Raw genomic sequence first — 23,463 nt, forward strand, 5'->3', positions numbered from 1 at the left:
GTGTAACCTTCAGCTGTAGGCCTGTGATTATGATATACTGTATATTATTGCCTTTCCAGTACTGTCAAATGTGTCATGAGCTCAAAGATACATGAATCCTCTCCTACACTACTGTATGTGACTCTTGCAGAAATAGCCAGCAAGGTACTTTAGCTTGAAGCTAATGGCGATTTACAGCTAACGACAACAAAATGATCCCAAATTTTCTGTTTGAAAACTCTCAAGTGCATCATCCAGTGTTATCGACGATGTTTTTATTCAGCCGTGAGCTGAGTCATCCACAAACACCTTGATTTGAGCTGCAAACAAACTCCAGCACTGCCAGTTCGATGCTGTGTGGGATTCTGTTGTGTAACTCGACTAAGAACAATGTCTCAAGCACTCAGAGAAGGCTGCTACAAGCCCCTCCCAGGTTTGTGCACGCTTCGAAGCACGGGTGGATAAACACATGACTGAAATCTCCTTGACAGTGCTGACCAGTAAGTCTCCCATCTTGCCAAAAATGTGCCAGTCGTTTCCTCCTTTATTATGTTCAAGAGGCCATGGTGGAGCTGGATCAAATAATAGCTGAGCAACAAGGCGGCCTGCTGTCCAAGTGCAGACGGAGACCCACTGATTGTTTGCGGATGGACTGATCTTCCATTATTTGTTTTCCTGGACTTTAATTTGGCGCAATTTATGGCATTTCCTGTAGCGTTGACTGCAGGCTGTGTTACTGGGTACATGCAGGGCGGATGAGGCTCGATGAGAAGTTGATACAAATGCTTGCAATGTACTGTAAATCAGATCAGCAAAGGAAGTATTCCAGATATGCTTGACACGACAATGATAACATCAATAATAACTAATGTAGCCCACCACTGTTTGATCACAGCTAAAGTGCTAAAATGTTATTGTCGCTTTGAGCAGATTATTATTGTCTGATGTCTTCCAGAGTTCGTGGCTGGAGATGAAAGATGGCACATTTAAAAAAAAAAAAACACGCCGCCTTATTTGGTGTTTAGTGTTCCTGAACCATTGAGTGAGCCTTGGACACCCCTGGACATTTTCAGCATGCCTGCAAAGATTGTACAATAAGATGTCATGACTCCGCTTGGGGTTTGGATACAACAGGAAATAGCCACATAGTTTTTGTAGTGCTTTCATTCGGTCTTTATTAAAAAAGCATGTCTGTAATGTCTGCAGAGGTACTACGAAGTTGCTACTGGGTGACACTCAAAGATATATCCAGTTCACTTTTTGTCTACCAGTCAAGGTGAGTCACTTGCTCAGGTGATAATACAGGGAATGAAATGCTGGGGGGTCATTTAGACATGTCCTCACATGATGTGTTCAGACTTTGCTTCCATAGTCAGACCAAATCAGTTTCAGTTTCAGTCAATCCACTAGGCTTTTCTATGTATTTCAGTTATAAACATATATTAATTTTTTTAATCTGTTTATTTTTTGTCAGGCCAGAAAATCTCTTTTCAGAAAAACAAACACTCTATGATCCCCATCATGGGTGAACCTTCACTCAATCCTCATGCTGCCAAAGAGAGAAAATAACAAAACAATCAGCTTTAAATAATGATAAAGTATTTTTTTTATCAATGCCTTTATTATTATTTAACAGTTGTGGAGTACACAGGAAAGGAGGAGGAAGAGTGAGGGGGAGACAGACAGCACAGGAATTGAACCGACGACTGATGCAAAGGACTGACTGCCTCAGTTTCCTTACGACTACATATAAATACAGGACACATTGGCTCTACAAATTATGACTCAATAAATATTTACAATGACAAAATTGATTAGTTTTTCCTTTTATTGTAATAAGTTGTTTTTAACCAATACACGGGTTCTGGGCTTTTCAATTAATGCTGTGATAAAATTGTATTTTATGTACAGCACTGGAGCTAACATGCCAAAATGAGGTATTTTCTCAGCAAAAATAACAGTATCTGTGTCATGGTTTGCTAGCGGCTGGTAAATCTGTAATTAATACAAAGCTTGTTTGGTTTCAGAGAGATTTAGAGAGAATTGTCCAGGCGCGTGTTCTGTGTGAGAAGTAGGCTCATCCTGGGAATTCCTCCACAGATCCGGGTGTGTTCCTCTACATCAACACACACTCACACACAGTTACTGTATATGTGTTTTGGGTTCTTCTCTCTCTTCTGATCCCTGAGTTGAAATAAACTGTTCCAATGGAACATGGCGTGCAAACACACTTCCTATTGAATTGGATCCCCGACAGACACTTCTCCTGTCAACCTGAGTGAGACACCACTTTAAGGTGAAAGAGGAGGTGCAGGAAGGGGACGGGGGAGGAGTTTGCACCGTGACTGTAAATGAGTTTCTGTATGTATGTGTGTGTGTGTGTGTGTGCGCACATGGTGTAGCAAAACAGAAGGGAGTCCCACTCAGCAGACCTGCAGTGGCCAATAGAGTGACCAAGACTTCAGACATAGGAATCTTTTCAGGCGAGGCATCACTCTCATCATTCTTCCAGGGGACGACACACACACACTCTGACAATGGACAACTGCAGGTCCATCCAGAACGAGATCACTTCTCTGAAAGGTATTTCTTCGCTTTGATTCACAGTGATAAAGCAAGTTTGGGAAATAGACTTGACACAGCAGCAACAGGCAGGACAGCAAAGAATGAGGGGGACATTGTATCATTGTGTCTCCATAGGAAGACAAACAGGGAGGGGTGTACGACACCGGCATTGTTTGAGAGGCAGCGGAAGCCGGGTAGCGCCCTGCTCAGACACTTTTAACTCACTTTGCTCTCTCTATGACTTTTGACAACAAAGAGACACATTTTAGGCACGGAGGGATTAAACTGTAGACCGATCTCTTGATCGCTGTCTCCTACTGTAGATTGGGGCTGCCGACACAGAAAAGTAGACACAGGAAGGTATTTGAGTGATGAGCACTCAGACCACTTTTTTGACTTGCAAAGCCACCATGCAAACCTGGACAGCATCTAGTCTCACTAAAGATTAGTGGCTACATTTGTGCTGAAGAATGGAGCTTGGCAGTGTGTCTGTTTGTGTATGTGTTCATGGCAGCACCTTCCTTATCGCCTCAGCAAAAATGAACTCAAAATGTTCAGTTAGCATCATTTCGTGCTTTATTTTCTTTCCTTTTTTTTTTTGTCTTTGAGCTCGCCTGAGGGTGCTTGTTTTCAACACGTCACCTGTCAGGTTTAACCTCTCAGAACCACTTGTGTTCGCGTGCTCCTCGGACGTCCATCCAGTAATGGTGCGTGGCGTGTCTGAAACAGGAGAATGTAGAGGATTGCATCACTGCTGTCATCTGTGACAGGTCTTTTTCCTCTATAATAACAAGGTAGAGGAGAACGATGGCGAGTCAACAGATCGTAAACACGCCGTTGAGTATCAGGGGTGTGATTCTCTCTGTCTCACTGTGAAGATGTAAGAATATTCTTAAAAAAACAAAAAAACAAAAACAAAACCAACACAAAGGAACATTAGAAGAAGTTTCAAATAGACTTATTAGACGATCAAATGGGACTGGATGATATCATGATGCCATAGCCAGGACTGTCAAAGGAGGGGAGAGAGAGAGAGAGGGCGCCATATTCATTTTCTGTTGATAATGAAGCACCCACCAGCATGTTGTCTCTAAGGTTGATCAATCATCGTTTTGATATTGATTCACTTATTTCATAATCACACGACACCGCGGGGGATAAGCAGTGACATACCAGAGGTGATTGCTTCTGCTTCATCGGTGTGTCTCTGAATAAATGTGGATTACAGCTGTGTCACTGTATCACACTTGAGTTCGAAGTGTGTGCGAGTCTTCACACTGCCACACTAATAGGAAACAGTTGATTGGATCGCAGCAAAGTGCAGACGCCAGACAAAGAGTTCAGTAACTCAGAGCATCTTGTTGTTCGACGCTGGTTTGACTTTACACCGTTCTTCTGTTCTGAAATCAGTCCAGGACTCTTAGGCTGGAGGCACACGAGGGGATCATTTTTTTTAGATTTTGGGCTCGATTCCCCTCTCCTGACAATCATGGGAGTGGTTCATGATTTAAAGCTGATCTGAGCAGATGATCTGGGAGCGTGGGAGGTTTCAGAGTGTCCCAATCTCAAATTGATATTTACGACTTGAAATTATGCGGAACTCCACAGTAGCCGATGAGCAGGAGCTGACTGAAGCATCACAAAGTGGATGTTGCATACTTGTAGCGGTACTTTGCTCCGTTTGAGACCGATGATAAAACTTTATAATACTTAAAATATACCAGCTATGCTCATTATTTTGTCAGCCATGTCTTCTTCTCTTCACGCACAAAACGTTACTCATACAACTGGTTTATTGGAGCGCTGCTCAGAAATAGTTTCAGATGAATGCTTGAGAACTATGATCAAATTATGTGTCTGTGTGTGTGTGTTCTTGTGATTAAATGGTAGAAATCAGTTTGAATCTGCTGTTACCTCTGTGGGTTCCTACATGTTTTAAATCATTTAGCATTTCAAAATCCTCCAGTGTGCACCCACAAGGCATTCGTAGTAGAGAGTGACGACATCGCTGCTGCACTTGTTCATGTCCAGCCATCAGCAGTCATATCGTCGATTTTAAACTAGGGATGCAAAATAGTAAAAAAACAATAATAATAATAATAACAAATCATTCAGTGCAAACCCCTGTGATCAGTTTATATGTGAATCGAGTCTCTGGTTCTTCAAAGAAAAGAATTTACGTCAGGTTGTGTTTATCTGCTTTTTCTTCATTTCAGTGTGTCTGTGTTTTGCTGTCATTTCCCAGGAATCTTTCTTCCCCTGTAAAACACAAAAGACGCTGTGTAACTGAGACGTAACACAGCAGTGCAAACCGAACTGTGTGCTTGCCGAGCCGTTGTATCCCTATTATTAACAGAGTTGAGCAGAAATAGAAGGTTTGATTCTGGGAAGCTGCTGGGTGTTCAGCATATGTCTTTGATGGGGTTTCTACAGCGCTTTCTCTGCGATCAAATCAATTTCTGCCTTAGTCGCCCTTCCTAGGTGGAGACCTGTCGCCATAAACAAATCCCTGAAGCCTTTCGCTGTTTTACCTCATGACTTATAGTCACAGACAGCTATAGTGCATTAGCATGAGAGCTATAGCCTCATGCTGTAACCTAGCAACCCTTCGACAGCTAATCCCGTTTACAGCTGATGTATGTGGACGGGAGAGTGCGATCATCTCTGCTCTGTCGGGGGTTTGGTTGTTGATTACAGAGCTTCAGACGGGAGGTGATTGATTGAAATCCACAATAGCAAGCGAAAGTTTTGTCTGACATTATTCTACTAATGACTCACTCATGAATGTGGCCATGTCTAATTAGTTGTCAATGCATTTGCTGTTCAGCTCTGCTCCTCTCTCTCCAGAAAGGATTCTCAGCCTTTTTGAGTTGTAACCCCCCCCCCCCCCCCCCAATTAGTTGGTGACCCCAGCCCCTGCCAACTCCCGGCACTTTTAACCCAACAAACAGATCAGCAAATTCTCTCTTGGCTTCACGTGAATAACTGTACAATCAGAGTCAACATGTGTACTTCAGGCCTAAAGAAAAGTAAAGGAAAGAAAAAAAATTGGCGACCCCCAGAAATTAACTTGTGAACCCTGTGGGGGGCCCGACCCCCTGGTTTAGAACCACTGCTCTTAAGGAGAGTTTGCATGTTGCTCTCTTGTAGGTTTTCCTGTTTTCGCTTCTGCACCAACTCTCGCTAGTAACGGATGTGCGTGCCAGTCTTTGACTTCAGTTGACTACCAGCCATCGGTCCCTCTGATAGGCAGGATATGGTTCAGCCACTTTGAGCTAAACTGTGACATTCTGTCTTATAGACGGCGAAGTCAGGAACAAGAAGTCAGTATGTGCATAAAACATTTTGCCTGAGGAAATAACTTTTCCATATTAATATGCAAGAATGTTGTATTATTGTGCAGGATTTATATAATCTCAGTTTTTCTTTGCTTCCTGACTCCCATGAGGCTGAGCAATATAACGTCTACAGAACTGATATCAAGCCAGTACCGTGTACTGCTTCTTGAAATGAAAATCAGTATTGCAACATATTGTGATATTTTTTTTCAACAATCCACATTGCACTTGACTTTTCAATATGCTGTCGTAGCAAATAGGGCTGTGTGATATTACGGTAAATATTCTACATCATACACAAAACAATTTAAAAGTCTTTAGTTTAGATCATAATTGTCACAAATGAGCCGCAGAACTGCTTTACTGCAGTACTTTATATTGTTGATGAAACAGATGTTGACAGTGTGTTGCATCGTGTTACTGTGCATCCTCCTAATCTGAGTGAAAGGGAATTCCCTGACCAATTCTTTTCCAGGGAAATACTCTACCTCTGCCCGTCTTCCTTCCTCCTCTTCCCTGTTTCTGCTCCAAAGAATTTCTGACCTGACGGACGGGCCGAATTCCCACCGCTGAATTACACAGCACTGTTATATCAACTCTGTTTCCCTCTGTCCAACTTTTCTGTACTTCTGTTTCCTGACCAGGACAGCCAGCGAGGGTGGTGACTTTAACGTCTGCTGCCATGAAGGTTAATAGCAGCAGGGAGCAAAGGTGTGAGGACAAAAGCATCCCAGTGTGATGAGGAAGTGTTAGATATGTTGGTGGTTTCCAGCATTCCAGCATTCTTCTGCTCATCTGTTTCATCATACTGGAATTGCTCATGGGGGGGTCCAATCTGTTCTTCACAACCTGTGAAGAGAGATTTTTGGTAGGGGACATCATACACACAAGGTTTCCTCAGTGGTCTTTTATTCCCCCGTAATCACATGTTGCCGTGTCAGCATTTACAGGTGTGGGCGGAAACTTTGAAGTGTCTCTCTGTGCCGCGGTCATGGTGCATTCATGTGAGAGGACGGTGAGCATCGGCTGTAACAAAGTAGCCGCTCACATTATCACCAGTTTGCTGATTACAGAGAACAATGTTTGTGTTCAGGCCAGTGTTTTGCTGCCAGACATGAGGAGGCGCCACCACTCGGGCTAATGATGAATATGTGCTCATTTGACAACAGAGTGAGAAGTAGTACGTCTTGTGTGCGAGTCTGCCTTTGCACTGTGGTACTTTATAGCATACATGCTGTCCAGTACATGTGAGGGAGAGTCAGAGGGAGAGATGCCTGGACTCACCTGCCTATTAGTGTGAATAATGGTAAAGATGTCTGGTGGACTTTCTAACCCCACGGTGCTATTTTCCATCCTGTCATTCTTAACTCCTTCCATGTGTACGTGCCTCTTGTGGAGGTGGTGAAAGAGGTTAGCGGGGTCTGAGTTAGTGGTGGAGACATTTCAAAACATCTACATCCATACGATGGAAGAAGAACCGCTTTTAGGAACCATCTTGTCATTTTGTTCAGCTCCCAGATCACCGAAAATACTGCTGTAAATCGGTCAGTGCGTTTACACGGACTAACATGTCCCGATTATGAGCCACAGCTCAGGTGTGGTCGTATCCAGGATGTGGTGCTTACATGCATGCAGAAGTACCTGAATACTGAAATCCCTGCATACTTGACAAATAGGACTGCATCATTACTGCATCTTATTTGTGCAGGTGCTGAAATGTTTATATTTTTACAGCAAAAGCTGCAGTTTTTATATCAGATAAAATGAGACCACTGTGGTCATTTCAGGCTTAGCACTATCAAATGTCAACATGGTGTTGCAGATATGGGTTATTCACTTCATTTCCATTAACAGAGGGGAGCTACAGATATGAAACATGGCCTCACCCTTGACTGGTATCCGGCTGGCAACGCGTAAAACAAGGGAGCAACTGATGGGATAGGGTTGTCGTCATGGAGCAAAATAGTTTCTTTGTGGCTCCAGAAGTAACGCACTGTTGTTGCTGCCTTGCTGCACCTGCGCAGGCGCTTTTTCTAATGTAGAGATTATAGCTGTCATTGTACTGCACAGCCCCGCGTAAAACCAGAAACTGAAAGTTAAAACTGCAGTACGAATTTGCTTTCATTCAGCTACATGATGTTGTTTAGGTGCAGTGATAAGTGCAGGGTCTTTGGCTGTAGAGTATCTGTGGTTGTACTTAGTGTTAAGTGGATGCTAACATGCTAAATTAAGATAGGGAATGCAGTCAATGTTTAGCTGCTTAGCATCAGCAGGTGTAAACTGACAGTAGTAAGCTGACGTTTAAGCATCATGCCGAAGCGCAGCCTTGCAGCACTGCTGCGAGCATCCCTGAGGAGTTTCAGCTCTGCTTATAAATAAATTGCGTACGTTTTGGTGACACGGTGAGAGATACGGACAAATAATGTTACAGACCTTGAGTCAAATTATCCAAGCAACACTTTTAGATTTGTGATGGATATTTGCCAGGTCAATTAAACCTGTTCATGCAGGCCTTACATAGTCACCTGCTACATTTTGACACCTCCAGGGTGGAGACGCATAGACAAGATGAAATACAAATATCAGCAAAAAAATATACCAATCATACCTAACAAATTTAGAAATAAGAAATTACTTGCTATTAAGGCTTTGATGTGTGAGTTCTACTTTCAGGTTATAGTCCCGACACCCAAGGACTTAAGGTCTTGAAATGTCTTCAGTTCACATCAACTGAGCTTGACATCTGGACAGATGTTTATTCAGATGATCTCAATTTAAGGGCACTGTTGCCAAAGAAGAGACGGAAATTGATATGAAATGCAATGTAGTCAGGTTCCCATTCCATACCAGTCATGTCACTTGTGTCATAGCCTTATCACGTCTGTGGTCATAACAAGAACAAAGCAGGAAACATCTGATCATTTATTTTATAATCTCACAGAGTTCTCTTGAGAGAAAGGGATATTTAATTTCAAAGATTATAGTATTTCTGCGGGGTTTAAAAACTAACTGTTAATCAATGATTTTTTTTGCCGAAATAACCGTGATCGTGGGTTTAGTTTAGAAAACGCAATGTTGAGGACGAAGATTTGGCACACCTTGTCCGAAATTTTAATCTTTCTTTGCCACCGTCGGCAGAAAAAAATGAAAGCCAGTTGGAGCTCGGGATGATGGCATTTGCTGCATCTGACTCAGGACCTCTGGTTCTTCTGACATGCAAACCAGGGACTCAATCCCATAATCCCAGATGAAATCACACTACAAAGAGAGAAAACAAAGGCATGCGTCTTGGTCACCGAGTTGCAGTGTCATTCAATGTATTTTGTCTTTTTTCGGTAATTATTTAATAGCTGAAGAACTGCATTGTACGCTTGATGTGGTTGTTAAGAGTTTTTAAATCTGAGGGAATGTGGTGAGTCGCACACTTTATCTGTGCAGCTTTCTCTTAAACATGACTGTTGTGCTCTTTGGTTTCACTTTCACGATGATAATATCTGGAAAAATTGAACGGCAGAAGTGGATCCATGTTTCATGTCTCAGATCCTGCTGATTATAGTGAGAGCACAAAGACGGGAAGGAAACGTTGCATAAGAAGCTGCAATAATGGAGACTGTTGAAATGAGATAAGATATGAGACGTACCCTAAAATACTGTGCAGTCAGACTTCTTTGATTCATAAATACAAACAAATGCGTTAGTTCAGTATCACAGTCGCCTGGATCAAAAAGCGAAATAAACAAACTTGCCTTCAGTTTTAAAGGAACACACCGATTGTTTTGCATTTTTTTTCATCCTTCCTAGAGTCAAGTAAGAAGTTCGCTTCCCTTCTCTCCTCTGTGTGTGCATTAGGGAGCCGGGGCCCCTTTAAAGCCTAGCTGACTGCTAGGTAGCATAGCACAATGAATGGTTGTGAATGGGCAGGTTAACATACCTCTATCTTGCCCATACACCTGACAAAACCTACAGCTCCTCCCTATTCAGGTTCACAAAGGTAGCAGTTGCCCTTCTCATATATTATATATGAATAAAAAATGTAGAACTTCTTTATAACATGGTTTAACAAACATTCATGTTAATTTGCCCCTACAGTTGCGCTAAGCTAACTAGCAATTTGGAGGATGGAAAATGATGCTGTTGCCTAGAAGGTTGGAGTGCTCCTTTAAGTATAACATGATTACAGTAGCCACACACATTTAGTGTTATGAAACGAGGTGGTGGAAGGTAGACCCAATAGCAGACGGAGAATGGGAGGGTGCACAAAAGAGGTTTATTGAAGAGACAGGTGGCTTGAGACGGGGAGACTTGAGATGGGGAGGCTGGTGACTTGAGGCTGATGACTTCAGACCGGAGACGTGTGACTGGCGGCTTGAGACTTGAGACCGGAGACTTGAGACCAGAAACTGGCGACCAGAAACTGGAGACCAGAGACTTGAGACCGGAGACTTGAGACCAGAGACTTGAGACAGAAGACCAAAGACCGGAGACTGGGGACTTGAGACTCATGATAACACAACAGCACATTGTGAACTACTACATACAATAACATACAACAATGACCCAACCCCGAACAAGAGAAACACAGAGGTTAAATACAGGAGGGAAACAAGGCACAGGTGTGGTAATCAACCAGGTGAGACAGAAGGTAATCACAGGAGGGAGGACAGGAAGACCGGACAAGACTCCAAAATAAGACAGGAAATGACCAAACTAAAACCAGAGACACAAGACAGGGATCGTGACATTTAGTCTTTCGGTCAAAGACAACCACACATGAAAACGCAAAGGTATGCTAACAAGTCTACACGTACGGGGCATGGCTTATCAGAATAATTAAAGCTTGTATGAAAACACAATAAGCATTCAGGAGGAACGTTTTATGTTGTTTATTTTTTCCAGTTTGGGCACTGAATCAGGTTTTGAGTGTGACGTGTTTGAAGAAGTTATTACATCTAAATTTAAATTCCCATAGATGGGAAAAATGAGTCGAACTGGTGCTTGATTCTCTCTCAGTGGGCTGGGAGCAGAGACGGAGGACCGGAGAGCAGCTTCGTAACCAAGATGACAGTTGAGACAGGATGTGACTCACTCCAGTCCTCCAGGGCAGAGACTGGCTTGTCTTTCTTTCAATTATTTTATCAAAAGGACTGCAAAGTCAAGGAATGACGATCAACACAAACAAATGACTCACGCGTTTTGACTGCACACTGGTTTTCACATCAGAGAATGGAAAAATAAATGTATGAAAACAAATAATTTACCATTACAGCAGCTTCAAAGTCATTTTATCAGACATGCAGGAAATGGCCACATGGAGGCAGCAGACATTTTACCAGATTATTGAAGCTGATTAAACATAAATATTAGCATCCGACTCTGCAATGCTTGTATTTGAAGTTCAACTCTGGTCAGCTGGTGAATGTTTATCCAATGTTGACTATTTTTCTAACTTTTAGTTTAATTTGGGTTTCTGCAAATGCTTCTTCCCTTAATTGCATAACAGACTTGTCCAGAGACAAGAAGTTGGAATGTTTAGATATCATCCAAAAGTAACTGAGGGAGTCGAAGTAGCATCTGCTCTTGGAGGTCAGTTAGCGTCTCTGTGGTCTGTTTGAGATGGAGCTTGTTTTTGTTGGATGCAACAGTTCATCCAGCCTTTCCTCCTATTTTTCCTTGTACTCCTTGTACTATATATAGCATGTCATACTTACACAGAGTCACCCTGGACAGGTCACCAGTCCATCACAGGGCCAACACATAGAGACAAACAACCATTCACACTCACAGTCACACCTACAGTCAATTTAGAGTATCAATCAGCCTCGTCCCCTCTTGATGTCTTTGGACTGTGGGAGGAAGCTGGAGTACCAGAGAGAACCCACACAGGTACAGGAGAACTTACAGACTCCACACAGAAAGATCCTGTGCTGGAGCAGGGACTCAAACCTGGAACCTTCTTGCTGTGAGGCCACAGTGCTGACCACTGCACCACCGTGCCGCCCTGCACAGATTCGATGTATGATAAATTGATGTTGTCACCTCTGTTACCTGACACCTATCAGCCCCTCTGGCAGCCTCACATCTGGTTTCACACTCTGGCCCTTTATCCCTGAGGCAGTTTGTACACAATTCAGGACATTCCTGTGCCACGGTTATCCCTGATTCCATCCATCCATCCATCGTCATCTTCCGCTTATTCCTACATATTAAGGGTCGCGGGGGGGCTGGAGCCTATCCCAGCGTCAACGGGCGAGAGGCGGGGTTCACCCTGGACAGGTCGCCAGTCCATCGCAGGGCCAACATAGAGAGACTAACAACCATTCACACTCACATTCATACCTATGGTCAATTTAGAGTATCAATCAGCCTAGTCCCCAATTGCATGTTTTTGGACTGTGGGAGGAAGCCGGAGTACCCGGAGAGAACCCACGCAGACACGGGGAGAACATGGAGACTCACACAGAAAGATCCCGTGCCCGAGCCGGGACTCGAACCCGGAACCTTCTTGCTGTGAGGCCACAGTGCTAACCACTGCACCACCGTGCCGCCCTGCACAGATTCGATGTATGATAAATTGATGTTGTCACCTCTGTTACCTGACACCTATCAGCCCCTCTGGCAGCCTCACATCTGGTTTCACACTCTGGCCCTTTATCCCTGAGGCAGTTTGTACACAATTCAGGACATTCCTGTGCCACGGTTATCCCTGATTCCCTTCGAGGAAATGCATCATGGGTAGTTTCCCCTCTGTGTTGTTATGATATTTTTGGACATGGAAAGAGGGAAACACCTCCCAGTTGGGTTGACTCACAGCTGTGACTCGAGTCAGTGTCTCCCTCTTGAGAGTCGGTCATCGCAGAAATGAAAACCCATTAAAAACTCGTTCGGCTTTGGGACGAGGGAGCTGACAGTTTTAGGACTCATTCCTGCAGCTGATTGGAGAAACAACAATAAAGGAATCAAACAAATAATTAAAAAAACCCAAATATTTAATCAAGAATATTCAAAGAGGAAGAAGCGGGAAGTAGAGAAATAAAGATGTTACTGTTCAGTTGACTTTACCTGAATGAATACAATTCTTCACTTTCAAAAGTAGTTAGCGTATTTATTATATTTAGTATTTATATCAGTCTTCTGGTATATGAGACCTTCCTAACTAAGAACCCTAGCCTACTGAAGTTTCTACTGCTTATTTAATATAATACGGCCATTATTGTGGAGCTCTGAAAAGGTATCAGCTGAAATGATGCCAGACAAGTGACATAAGCTGGCATAAAACCTAATATGTTGAACCCTCAGTGTAGTTGTTGTGTACTTTTATTTCTTTTAAGATGCACAAAGAAATGTTAAAGAGCCCATGGCTTTTCCTGTGTGACGTATCTTGCTTTGAGTGCAGAATGGATCTACTCTTATTTTGGCAGGAGCATTAATGGGCTCCAAAGTGTAAAAGAGGACCTCGGGAATGAGGAAAGACTTCATTTTAGGACCACACATTCATGTACAACCACTGGAGTGATAGATTTTAACCAGAGAGTGAGCCATTGGTCATTTGAAATGAAGCATTCATGGTTGTCAGTGGTAACTCGGGCTTTATCCTCGGTGTCTGCTTGATATCTACAGACTGGGTTAATGTGTGCGGTGCTGTGCTGCTATTTAGGAATCATTGTTAATCATTAACCTTCTGCACAGGCAGCACTCAGTTTAACACCTGCTCTACAGTTCAGCTCACACAGCACAGAGTCTCTCAGCTATTAGTCATTCAGGGTATCACTCCTTTGGTGCAACAGGCTTCAACAGTAGAAGCCTTTATTAAGAGAGGTTGATGGCCTAAATGTGTGAATATTGTTAACCCAACCGACATGCAGACACTCAGTATACAACACAATAAACAAAGCCATATGGCATGTGGCGGTGGTCCAGTGCATTTAAATGCAGCAGCCGCCTTCCTCTGGAAACTGCTGTTGTGCCTTTGAACAGAAAAGACTCTTGTTTCCTCCTTTTTGTCACCCAGCCTTTGCACGTCTGCAGCACAAGGGAATTTTGACACGCTATATCACAGTGCTTCCCATACAAAGCTGCAGGAAAACCTTACACTCGTCCTCGAGAATATTCCAACACGTCTGTAATTTTTTGCGTGGATCATTTCAGCTTCTATGACTGAGATTGGGTTCTTACATCAGATGTAATGGGTACTTTTATTCATTCTTTGCTTTTCTTTGCCTTTGTTGCTGCTGTCAATATGCAGCTCTTTTTCAAACACTTGAACACTACACACACACGCACCCAGATACACACACACACACGCGCACACACAAACAGAGGTATTATTATGGAGGGCGGCTCTGACCTGTGAAGGAGGGTGGGTGAGAGACTCCCATTCTGTCGATCTACTCAGCGTGACGTGTTTGAGAGAGAAAGCGGAGAACATAGATAGTGAGCAAAAAGTCAGAGATCCAGCGTGACGCTGAGATCAAAAAGGAAAGTTGCAGGCTCTCTGGGGAACATTGTTGTAGCTGCTGCTCCTAAGTGCTTTGGACAAATGTTCTGCATGGAGTCCTTCTGCTCGAGCAAAGGTAAGGAGGCACTCTGTTGTGTATAATTGAAGAGAATTGCAGCTGAAAGGAGACACGTAGCAGAGCAGAGAGGTAAAGTGATACAGGTGGAGAGCAGACGGGGAGAGAATTTCTTGGCTGTGGGTGGGTCCGCACATGGGTGAGACTGGAACACCGCAGAAAACACTTAACAGGTGTTTGACGGTTTCTCTAGAGGCTGCGTTCCCATGCTGGGAGTTCAGGATCTCAGGGTGGGAAAACACAAACTTTCCCTGGGAACAATTCAAAGTTTAATGTAAATGAAATTGATTTCTTTCGAAACCCAAATCAGTTAATATGCGGTTGAGATTTTCCCTTATGTACTTTAAATTTTAAAGTATGTCAGTGATTGTAATCCAGTACACATATTAACATTCGTATGACATGTTAAGCAAAGTTATGCACAAGTTTTTGTGCACGATCCCAACGATGTGCAGCAACATCAGTGTTGGCTGTGCAAACCCCTGCAACAAGAACCTCACGCTAAATGTTGTACATCTCTCTAAAATCTGACATTTATGAGAGTAATTGTCAAATTCATGAGAAATACTGAAGTATAATAATAAATAACATAAGAAATGTTCATCATCCCACATTTAAGATGGACTGCAATGTCTTTTAGTACTGTAGTAATCGTGTCTTGAGCTCCCACTTTGGTAAAATGACATAGTTGATCACATACTGTATTAGTCAACAATATTAATTTAAGACCTATAGGTCATTATAATGTCATTTACGTTAGTTTTAAAACTGTGACGTGCAGAATTACAAATCCTGTCCTGCTTGGGTTCCAAGCACCTGTAGCACTGCTGCTGCAAGAGCATAAACAGACACGCCTCAGAATATACGCGGCCGCTGGTTCCACCAACAACAAGTCACTGATAACTGGCAAAGGGCAAAGGATAGCATTGCGGTTCCTTGATGAAAATCTACAGGTTTCGTCTAGGGGAATATCAGAGGTTGTTTTTTTTCCCTCATAAATCTCATTTTTCTCTCTGATTTTATCATTTCACAGAATATCCAACCTTTGTTTTTGTATATTTACCTTCTATTAACATCTTGCGCAGCTCCGTATTTGCACTTTTTTCCCCCAAACCTACAGTAACCCTTATTCACTGCCGTAGGAAAGATCCTGGTTGTGGTTAAAACCCAAAAGCTTGATTAAAAACATCAGTAAATGTCCTGACCTCTTGCTCCTGTCCCATGATGAACAAAACATAGCGCAATTCTTTTTGTATGAGCACAAGTGAGGAGGAACAGCCTGAATCATCATCTCCTCACTGTTTCTATTCTGGGTGTAAGAATAATGTGGTGTCTGTACTAAGGCCTGGCTTTGTAAACAAGTGCCTTCGACCTGTTCATGCAAAACTACTCCCCCAAACCAGCAGCAGGGGGCGTTCATGCTCGTGTACCACTCCTGACAAGACAGAAATGATACCAAATAATGTCAACTTGGCATAGAAATGCTCAGATAGAGCTCACATTCTTTCCATTGAAAGCCCATGTGTTTGTCTGTGTAATGTGTTACAGATTACACACACACACACACACACACACACACACACACACACACACACACACACACACACACACACACACACATCAATAAGCCCTCTCTAACACGAGACTGCCTCTTCCTCTGAATGGCGTTGGAAGTTCAGTGGTCCCGGTAAACTAAAGAAGGTGATGATGCCAATGTGCCGAGCTGGGACAGGGATCCTGCCTCCAAATGTCTTCACCATAATTTGTAGGCTGTTTGCTTTTCTTGCCTGTGCTTGCAGGGATGACAGGACAACATGCTCGAATACTGGTAATGATTGTTGTGTAGGAGAGCAACAAAGACTCCAGCTTTATTGTCCTCATACCAGTGAACAATAATATGTTCTTACAAGGATCCTGGTTTTGTCTGCTTGTATTATTGTCAAAAAGTGCTAACATTTCATGGGGATTAGGATTTAAAAGATAATCCAAGCCTCTGTGGAATCATTTTAGACATGATGCTGCAGTACTTAGACTTTTAAGTGTAGACTTAACCGCTTGTGAATGATTCATCACACACTTTTAATGTCCAGTCACAGAACCTTTCCATCTTATCTCATACGTCTGCTTTAAAAATGGATGAAACAGTTGGAGGTGTAACAGATGCTGAGTGTAGCTGTTGGCTCCTGCAGAGATTTACTGTTTTGTCATTAGCTGCTCCCTCATTTGCCAGTTTATGTTCCTGTCTCAGCAGCTCGGACTCTACATTAGCCTGCATGGCGGCTCTCTGCTGAGAGTGCCATTGCTGTGCTGCCGACTCTCACTCCAGAGCTGACAGAGGAGGGATTTTTCTCTCACTCAAAGGCCTTTTACTTTCAAACTGTGTGGGATTAGAGGGGGACAAGTCCTCACTGAGCTCCCATCAGGCTGCAACACGATTAACAGACCTCCCACACAGCGAGATGAAGAAGTGCACTGTACGTGGTGGGGTGAGGCGAGGTTTGCCTGTTTGCCAGTGACCAACGCTGCAGAAAGAGAGAGAGAGAGAGAGAGAGAGAGAGAGAGAGAGAAATTGGAGGAAGCTTGTCTGACATTCAGTTCATGATGATGTTGTTGTTGGCCATAGAATGATAAGACTCATCACCCCCTAGTGGGCCTGGAGTGAAGTGGCACCGACGCCTGGGCCACCAGACACCCAAAGGTCCTGCTCACTGTATAACTTGAAGTATTCCCCTCAGTGCTTCCCCTCTCTCGCTATTAGTGTGCTTATTAAAAGCACAAGTTGTTGTTTTTTTAAACAAGATTTTGTAGTTTCACTTGCGTCCCAGACCTTTAATCTGTCAGTTTTGTCTGATAGAGATCCCTCAGTCAGCCCTTGGAAGCACCCACACACTAAGAACCCTCCATCTGCTCATAAAGGCTGTTAAGAAAGTTCCTGTCATGTCGAAAGCTCCAGAAACAAAAAGATCCATTTGTCAAACTATTTTTCCACAGTCAAGAATGTGCTTTCATACCAAACACTCCTGTTTTGGGTAATAACACTAAATCAAGTACTGTGATCAGAAACACACTGAGATTCCAGTGCCGAGTATTTTTATCCTCACACTGAGGGGCCTCCAAACTTCTCAGGCCCTGTAAAGGTGTCAGAGACCCGCATCTATCCACAGAGGTGGTTAAATCATATCTACATTAACATTTGGTTTTGATTCAGGCACTTAATATCTTTAATCATTTCTTGGCCTGCTGTGTCCCGGCCCCAACTTTGTAAACGTCTCCTCTTTTCAAGTTTGATGTTTGGGTTGAGAAATTTCAAAATGTTCAGTCATTTTTCTTCTTCTATTTTCACTATTTTAGTATTTTTTTGGACTCTTAAGGAAACTTAATTCTACTTTTTTTTGGGGCGGGGGGGGCGGGGGGAGCCCTGACATCATGAATCCCGTGAGTGGTTTGGCGTTTTGCATTTTCACCGGAAATTGGATTTGTGAATCAAACTGTAGAGTCTTGAATCACTAATTTACTGTTAACTTCTGTGATACTGGCAAGTTTGAGTGGGTTTGGAACAAACTGCAGTGGATAGGAAGAAGACGGGATTTTAACTGCACTAATTAATTAACAGCGGATAAAATAAAACACAAACTAAAACACCTTAAAATACCAGAACTGCAAAAAAATACTTAGGATAATACACATATGCAGAACACATAAATATTTGATCATGAACAATCTATATATCCAAAAACAACCATCTCTATTTATTGGTGAAAATTCAGTTTGATAAAAATGAAAAAGCTCTCAATACAGCAAAATATGACTTGACCCCCCCCCCCCCCCCCCCCAAAAAAAATAGGATGGGTGCTGGATCAGAAGATACTTGGAAAGGCAGAACGAGATCTGCACACCAAATAGTTCCCATCAAAATAGTTTTATTTTTCTCACCGGTGTGATGCTTGGAGCAAACTGTCCCTGGTTACAAAATAAAATGCAGAAATCCTTTTTTATTAGAGCTTTTTACCGTGAGGATGTGTCTCTTCAGCCACGCTTTAAAATGCTCGCTGCCCACCTCCGGGCTAGAAGAAGAAGAAGAGGGATTTCCTGGTCCATCATGTCAACCTTCTGAACAACTAATCCTTTTACCCCTGACACAAAGCAACAATAACAACAACAAATCAAACCAGTAAACTCAGTATGCAGCAGCTGACTCTCCATCCAGGAAATTGAAGAGCAGGATGTGCCAGAGGATCTGGTCGCTGATTCAGGATGCTGTTCTCATTTCCTGTCGATCTGTGTTCAGTATTTATCCAATAAATTCATGAGATTCAAACATATCTCTTCTCATTAGAGCTGCGCCCATCAACTTTACTGCAACATGTGTATGACTAAATTACACATATACTACTGAGAGTAATGGTGAAGAATGGAAAGAGCCTTTTGTCAGTATCCATTTTATCCCTTTTTTTCCCAACTCCAAAACAATATTTCTTCTTCTCTGAGTCAGCGTGTCTTCATAAATAAAGCGGGAACAAAGTCATAGCGTTGCTTCTGAGGCTGCCAAGCTCTGAAGAGACAGCATAAACGTCTAAATGTGTCAGAATGTGAGATTATCGCCAGTCAGGCAAAACCCATAAATTCCTGCCGTGACAGTGAGCTGTTAAAACCATTTCATGACACCATGAATGAACGAAGTCTTGGTGACACTGGAGAAGCTCTAGCTGACGTTAGCGCGCTGCTATCTTAGATGCTCTTGAACTGTACTCGTATGTCTAACAGTAGCAGAGCGACGTGGGTGGTCAGCGTGGGGGAAGTGGGGCTGGGGGTCAGAGAGGAATGAATGCTTTAAAGCTCAAATGATTTCATCTGAAATAGTCTCTGAAGAGGCCTGGGGGGCCTTTCTTTCTTGAGCTTAACCGTCCTGTTTACTGTATTTGAATTGAAGTTCATTTCAGCATAAATGATTAAGGAAAGATGGAATTTAACAGGACATATTTAGATAATGAACATTTGATTATAGTAGTTTACAGGAAACTATTCTTTCTATTTCACTTTTTCGATCCCTGAGCTGATTTCTTTTGCATGGGTGGCTGGTGGTGGGGGTCTTTATTTTTAAATGTAAAGGGACATTGAATACCACAACAGAAACTGCTTCCAAATTAAATGCAGTAGGTTGTTGTTGAAGCTCTACGTCTAACTCCTGATTCTAAGGATGTCGGTAGGACCAGAAACTCTGGTAGTAATGTGCGTTTGTATTGTCAAGCCTGCTTCTGTCCCTTACGTCCAGCAGGTGGAGATGTTAACCAGTTAACCTTGTTTCCACATGAACTGCACCCATCTTTACATGTTACTGCTGGTATTCTTGTCATGTATTTTATTACATTTGTATTTGCCATAAATCCAATCATGCTAACAGTCTCCCTCTCTGTCTGTCTGTCTTTTCCCAGGTGAGTCCCTTGTCTTGTCTGGTTTGAAGATGGCCGAGAACATCTGAAGCCCTTAAAGTCAATAAGTACTCTGATAAAATTACTCTAACAGTTATCACGGGATTGCAGTTACACACCAAACACACGCACAGATTCATGTTTGATGTGTGTTTATTTGGCACGGCGGCGGGACTTTTTCTCCCGTGTTTTCCCGATGCACAGGGTCAATCACTTCAAATAAACGTTCGTGTTTATGTGCCTCTTTTGTGTTAATGACTGCTTCTAGTTGGGTGACACACACACACACACGAGCAGCTGCTTCAGAACAGGTTTGATCTCCATGCTCACGAGTTGTCATGACTCTGAAGGGGGCGGGTCAGTACTCACCTATCCAGTCAACATTTCTTTTTAAAGTACATCTGGAATGTTTTAGATCCAGCGTGATAAATGTGCGGAGGGGCCGTAACACCTGGGTGTAGCCAAGCCCCCAAACAGAGGAGGGTCACTATGGAAAAGATGACCTGCAGAAAAGCTCTCATTCATTGAAAGTCCTCAAAATGATGTTTTTAAGGACTCGTGTTGATGTGGATATTGGTGAATGCATGTTGGTAGTCTTTAATTAAATGTTGACAGTGCTCTCGCTTACATCACCCGAGTGTGACTTATTAATCTTGCAGAGATCCTGACACACCTTACTTTACGGCAATGATTGTTTACCTTTCTCCCCCAGGGACTCGTCACTCCTTTTTTGTGTTTTTCTTTCTCCGGCAGTGGCAGTTCACACCTCAGCCCATCACAGTAATGCAGAACAAGACAATAATGTAGGTGATCGATTGCGCTAAACTGTTTACACACTGATGGTGTAAGTTTACAAGAAGAAAAGGCTGCAAAAACCTGGTGGATTTTTCCGAGAGGGAGCAGAGGGAGTAACCTGATAGGCTGTCAGCTGTGTTGTGTCCCCGTGCGGGCCACACCCCCTCAAGGACAAACTGTTAGCATATTCTTTAAATGGCCTCTCTGTGCCTCATAAAGCTGAAGGTGTCATAGTGGAAACAGGATATGAACCCAAACCTGCCACACAGATAAGGAGCGAGTCAAGAGGAAAGCAAAATGCCGCCTCCTGTCCTTCAGCAGGCAGAGGGTCTATTGTGGACCTTTTACATCAGTAGTGTTTATTATTTTACAATGACTCTGGGTGGGGTGTATTATTCCCCAGCACGTCCTGGACTCTTGCCAGCCTCACAACAATGCTGTTGGAAAAAAAACTACTGTGTGGGCAGAAGTAATATAAACTTAAATAAAGAGAGTAATTAATTTTCTTATCTCACACCACCACCGGGTCGTTTTAGTTATCTTTATTTTCTGCACACATTCATACTAATGAGACATTCCTGAAGCCCGTGTAGTAATACAAGTAGTGCGATGGTGTGTGTTGTTTCTGTCGTTGGAGGTTGTCTGGATCTGGTTGGCTTCATACCTGTGTGTCATGCCACATGTGGGAGGAGCACTTTCTCCGCCCCGCAGGGCTGGAATGACAGGATTTCACGATGTGAAAACTTTGCCAAAAAATAAGAAAGAAAGACAGTAAGCAGAAGCCTGAGTTTAATTGTCCACTGAATCTTCCTCACATGACGATGAAGATACAGGAGCCCTCTGGTGGGTGTTTCAGTGTAGTAAAAGTCAGTTTATGAAAGTTACGGTGTTGCTAATGATTGTGAGTCATCGCTGTCTGTAACTGGACTCTAAGGCTGCAGGAGAACAGACCTTTTCTTTCCGCAGCCACAAAGTCACTGAGCAGTTTTACTGCAGCTCTTTCTTTTGTGAAAGGAGCTGCTCATGGAGTCCCTTTTTTCTCTCTGCTCCGGGGAAAGAAAGAATGCAACTGGTTCATTCCCTCCAGATGGAGGGGTTTTATGGGTTGGAGGACAATAAATCACCACTCTGTGTGTGTGTGTGTGTGTGTGTGTGTGTGTGTGTGTGTGTAACATGTTGTACGTGCACTCGCTGGAGGAGGCACCTGTATTGTGTTTATCTGATCCTCAGGATGCCTCTCTAAAAATAAAACTAGCTCTTCAGGTTACAATACGAATCCGCACATTGTGACAGTCAGTCAGGAGGAAGGCCAAAGTCAGGATCCTATGACAAGTTTGTTGTTTGATATCTGGTTCCCCATGGCAACAGCATTGCCCAGTTCCCCCTGACCTCAAACCCTGAATGGCACATGGTATTTCCCTAACCTGTGGGTGCTGTTGCTACAGCAACCACAGCCTGTTCTAACCACACCCAAATACTGACTCACCCTGAAAATATTCAAATGATTTTTTTTTCTTTAGTGTGTAGGGGTTTTTTTGTTTGTTGTTGTTTTTTTTCACACACCCCATCTGTGACTGTGTGGTGCAAACAGGCTGGTGGCTGTTGGCTGGCACTTCCTACAGCCATTTTATACTCCTCACAACCTGAGTGGAGCTCCATTTTGTGAGAGTCTGCTTCTACCTGCTTCAGACGACTGAGTATAAAGTTGTAAGAAAAGTTCTTGCTGAATTATTCCATCGTGCGTGGCGATTCTCATCTCAACTGTCTTTGTCGTTCCCTTCAGGCAACACAGCATAGTAGGAGAGTAAGCTGTTATCTGGGATCTCTTCTTGGAGATCTGCCCACATCAGATTATTTGCACAATGATAGGATGTTTTGCATGTAATTGTTGGGTTGATCCTCTCTGGCTCGCTAGGACTGGAGGTCTGGGTGATACAGCAGGAAAAGCTGTCACAATAGCATGTTTCATCTCAGTCAGTGTGTGGAATTATTGCTGAGGGTTAATCCATCCATCCATCCATCCATCCATCCATTGTCTTCCTCTTATTCCTGTTAAGGGTCGTGGGGGGGCTGGAGCCTATCCCAGCGGCTTTCTGGTGAGAGGTGGGTTTCACCCTGGACAGGTCACCGGTCCATTGCAGGACCAACACATAGAGACAGACAACCATTCACACTCACAGTCACACCTACAGTCAGTTTAGAGTATCAATCAGCCTCGTCGTGAGGGTTAATGATTTATTTTAATAAAGATCATGAGGGAAATAATAAAGCTAAACCAATTTCTCAGTCAGATTTTTTCAAATGCCATATTGCAGGGTTTATGGTGCTTTTACTATCAATAATCATCACTGATATCGATTTATTATACGATGAATATTTCACACGCATAATATACTCAACCTGTGATGGACTGGCGACCCGTCCAGGGGGAACCCTGCCTCTCGCCCGAAAGCCACGAGGATAGGCTCCAGCCCCCCCGCAACCCTTAAGAGGATAAGCTGTAGAAAATGGATGGATGGATGAATGGATGGATGAATACTTTTGATATTATACATTTAATTAACAAATCATTTTGATGACCTTAATATGAGACCTGTTGCATTTGAATGAGTATTTCACACAGGAAAGCCACCTTCATTTTTTTTGTGGAAACTTCATTCAAATTTTCCTCATTTAGGATATATGATGTTGAAAAGTTCTGACATTATTCTGCTTTTTCAATAATATTGCTTTCTGGACCACCAACAACAAGAGTTGTCACGACAGTCTTACGAACGATCACTCTGC

The 23,463-nt window shown here is 43.0% G+C and overlaps 1 protein-coding gene across 5 annotated transcripts in view; it reads left to right on the forward strand.

Moving 5' to 3' along the window:
• Nucleotides 1–23,463, forward strand: part of LOC147253697 (plectin-like) — a 129,169-nt gene that overhangs the window by 34,367 nt on the left and 71,339 nt on the right. Inside the window, exon 1 of one of the 5 annotated variants that reach the window (XM_086218946.1) lies at nt 2,479–2,562. The exons of 3 other annotated variants lie outside the window; for them this stretch is intronic. In XM_086218946.1, the coding sequence (XP_086075072.1) occupies nt 2,517–2,562 (46 nt within the window). In that variant the 5' untranslated portion in view covers nt 2,479–2,516. Of the gene's footprint in view, nt 1–2,478; nt 2,563–14,318; nt 14,453–23,463 lie in introns of those variants that run through there. One more of the 5 variants, XM_086218947.1, reaches the window with a different exon arrangement.

The sequence above is a fragment of the Aulostomus chinensis genome, chromosome 11 (assembly GCF_037954235.1).
Source record: "Aulostomus chinensis isolate RoL2024-O1b breed Wild chromosome 11, RoL_Achi_v1.0, whole genome shotgun sequence".
In the NCBI taxonomy this organism is placed as follows: domain Eukaryota; kingdom Metazoa; phylum Chordata; class Actinopteri; order Syngnathiformes; family Aulostomidae; genus Aulostomus; species Aulostomus chinensis.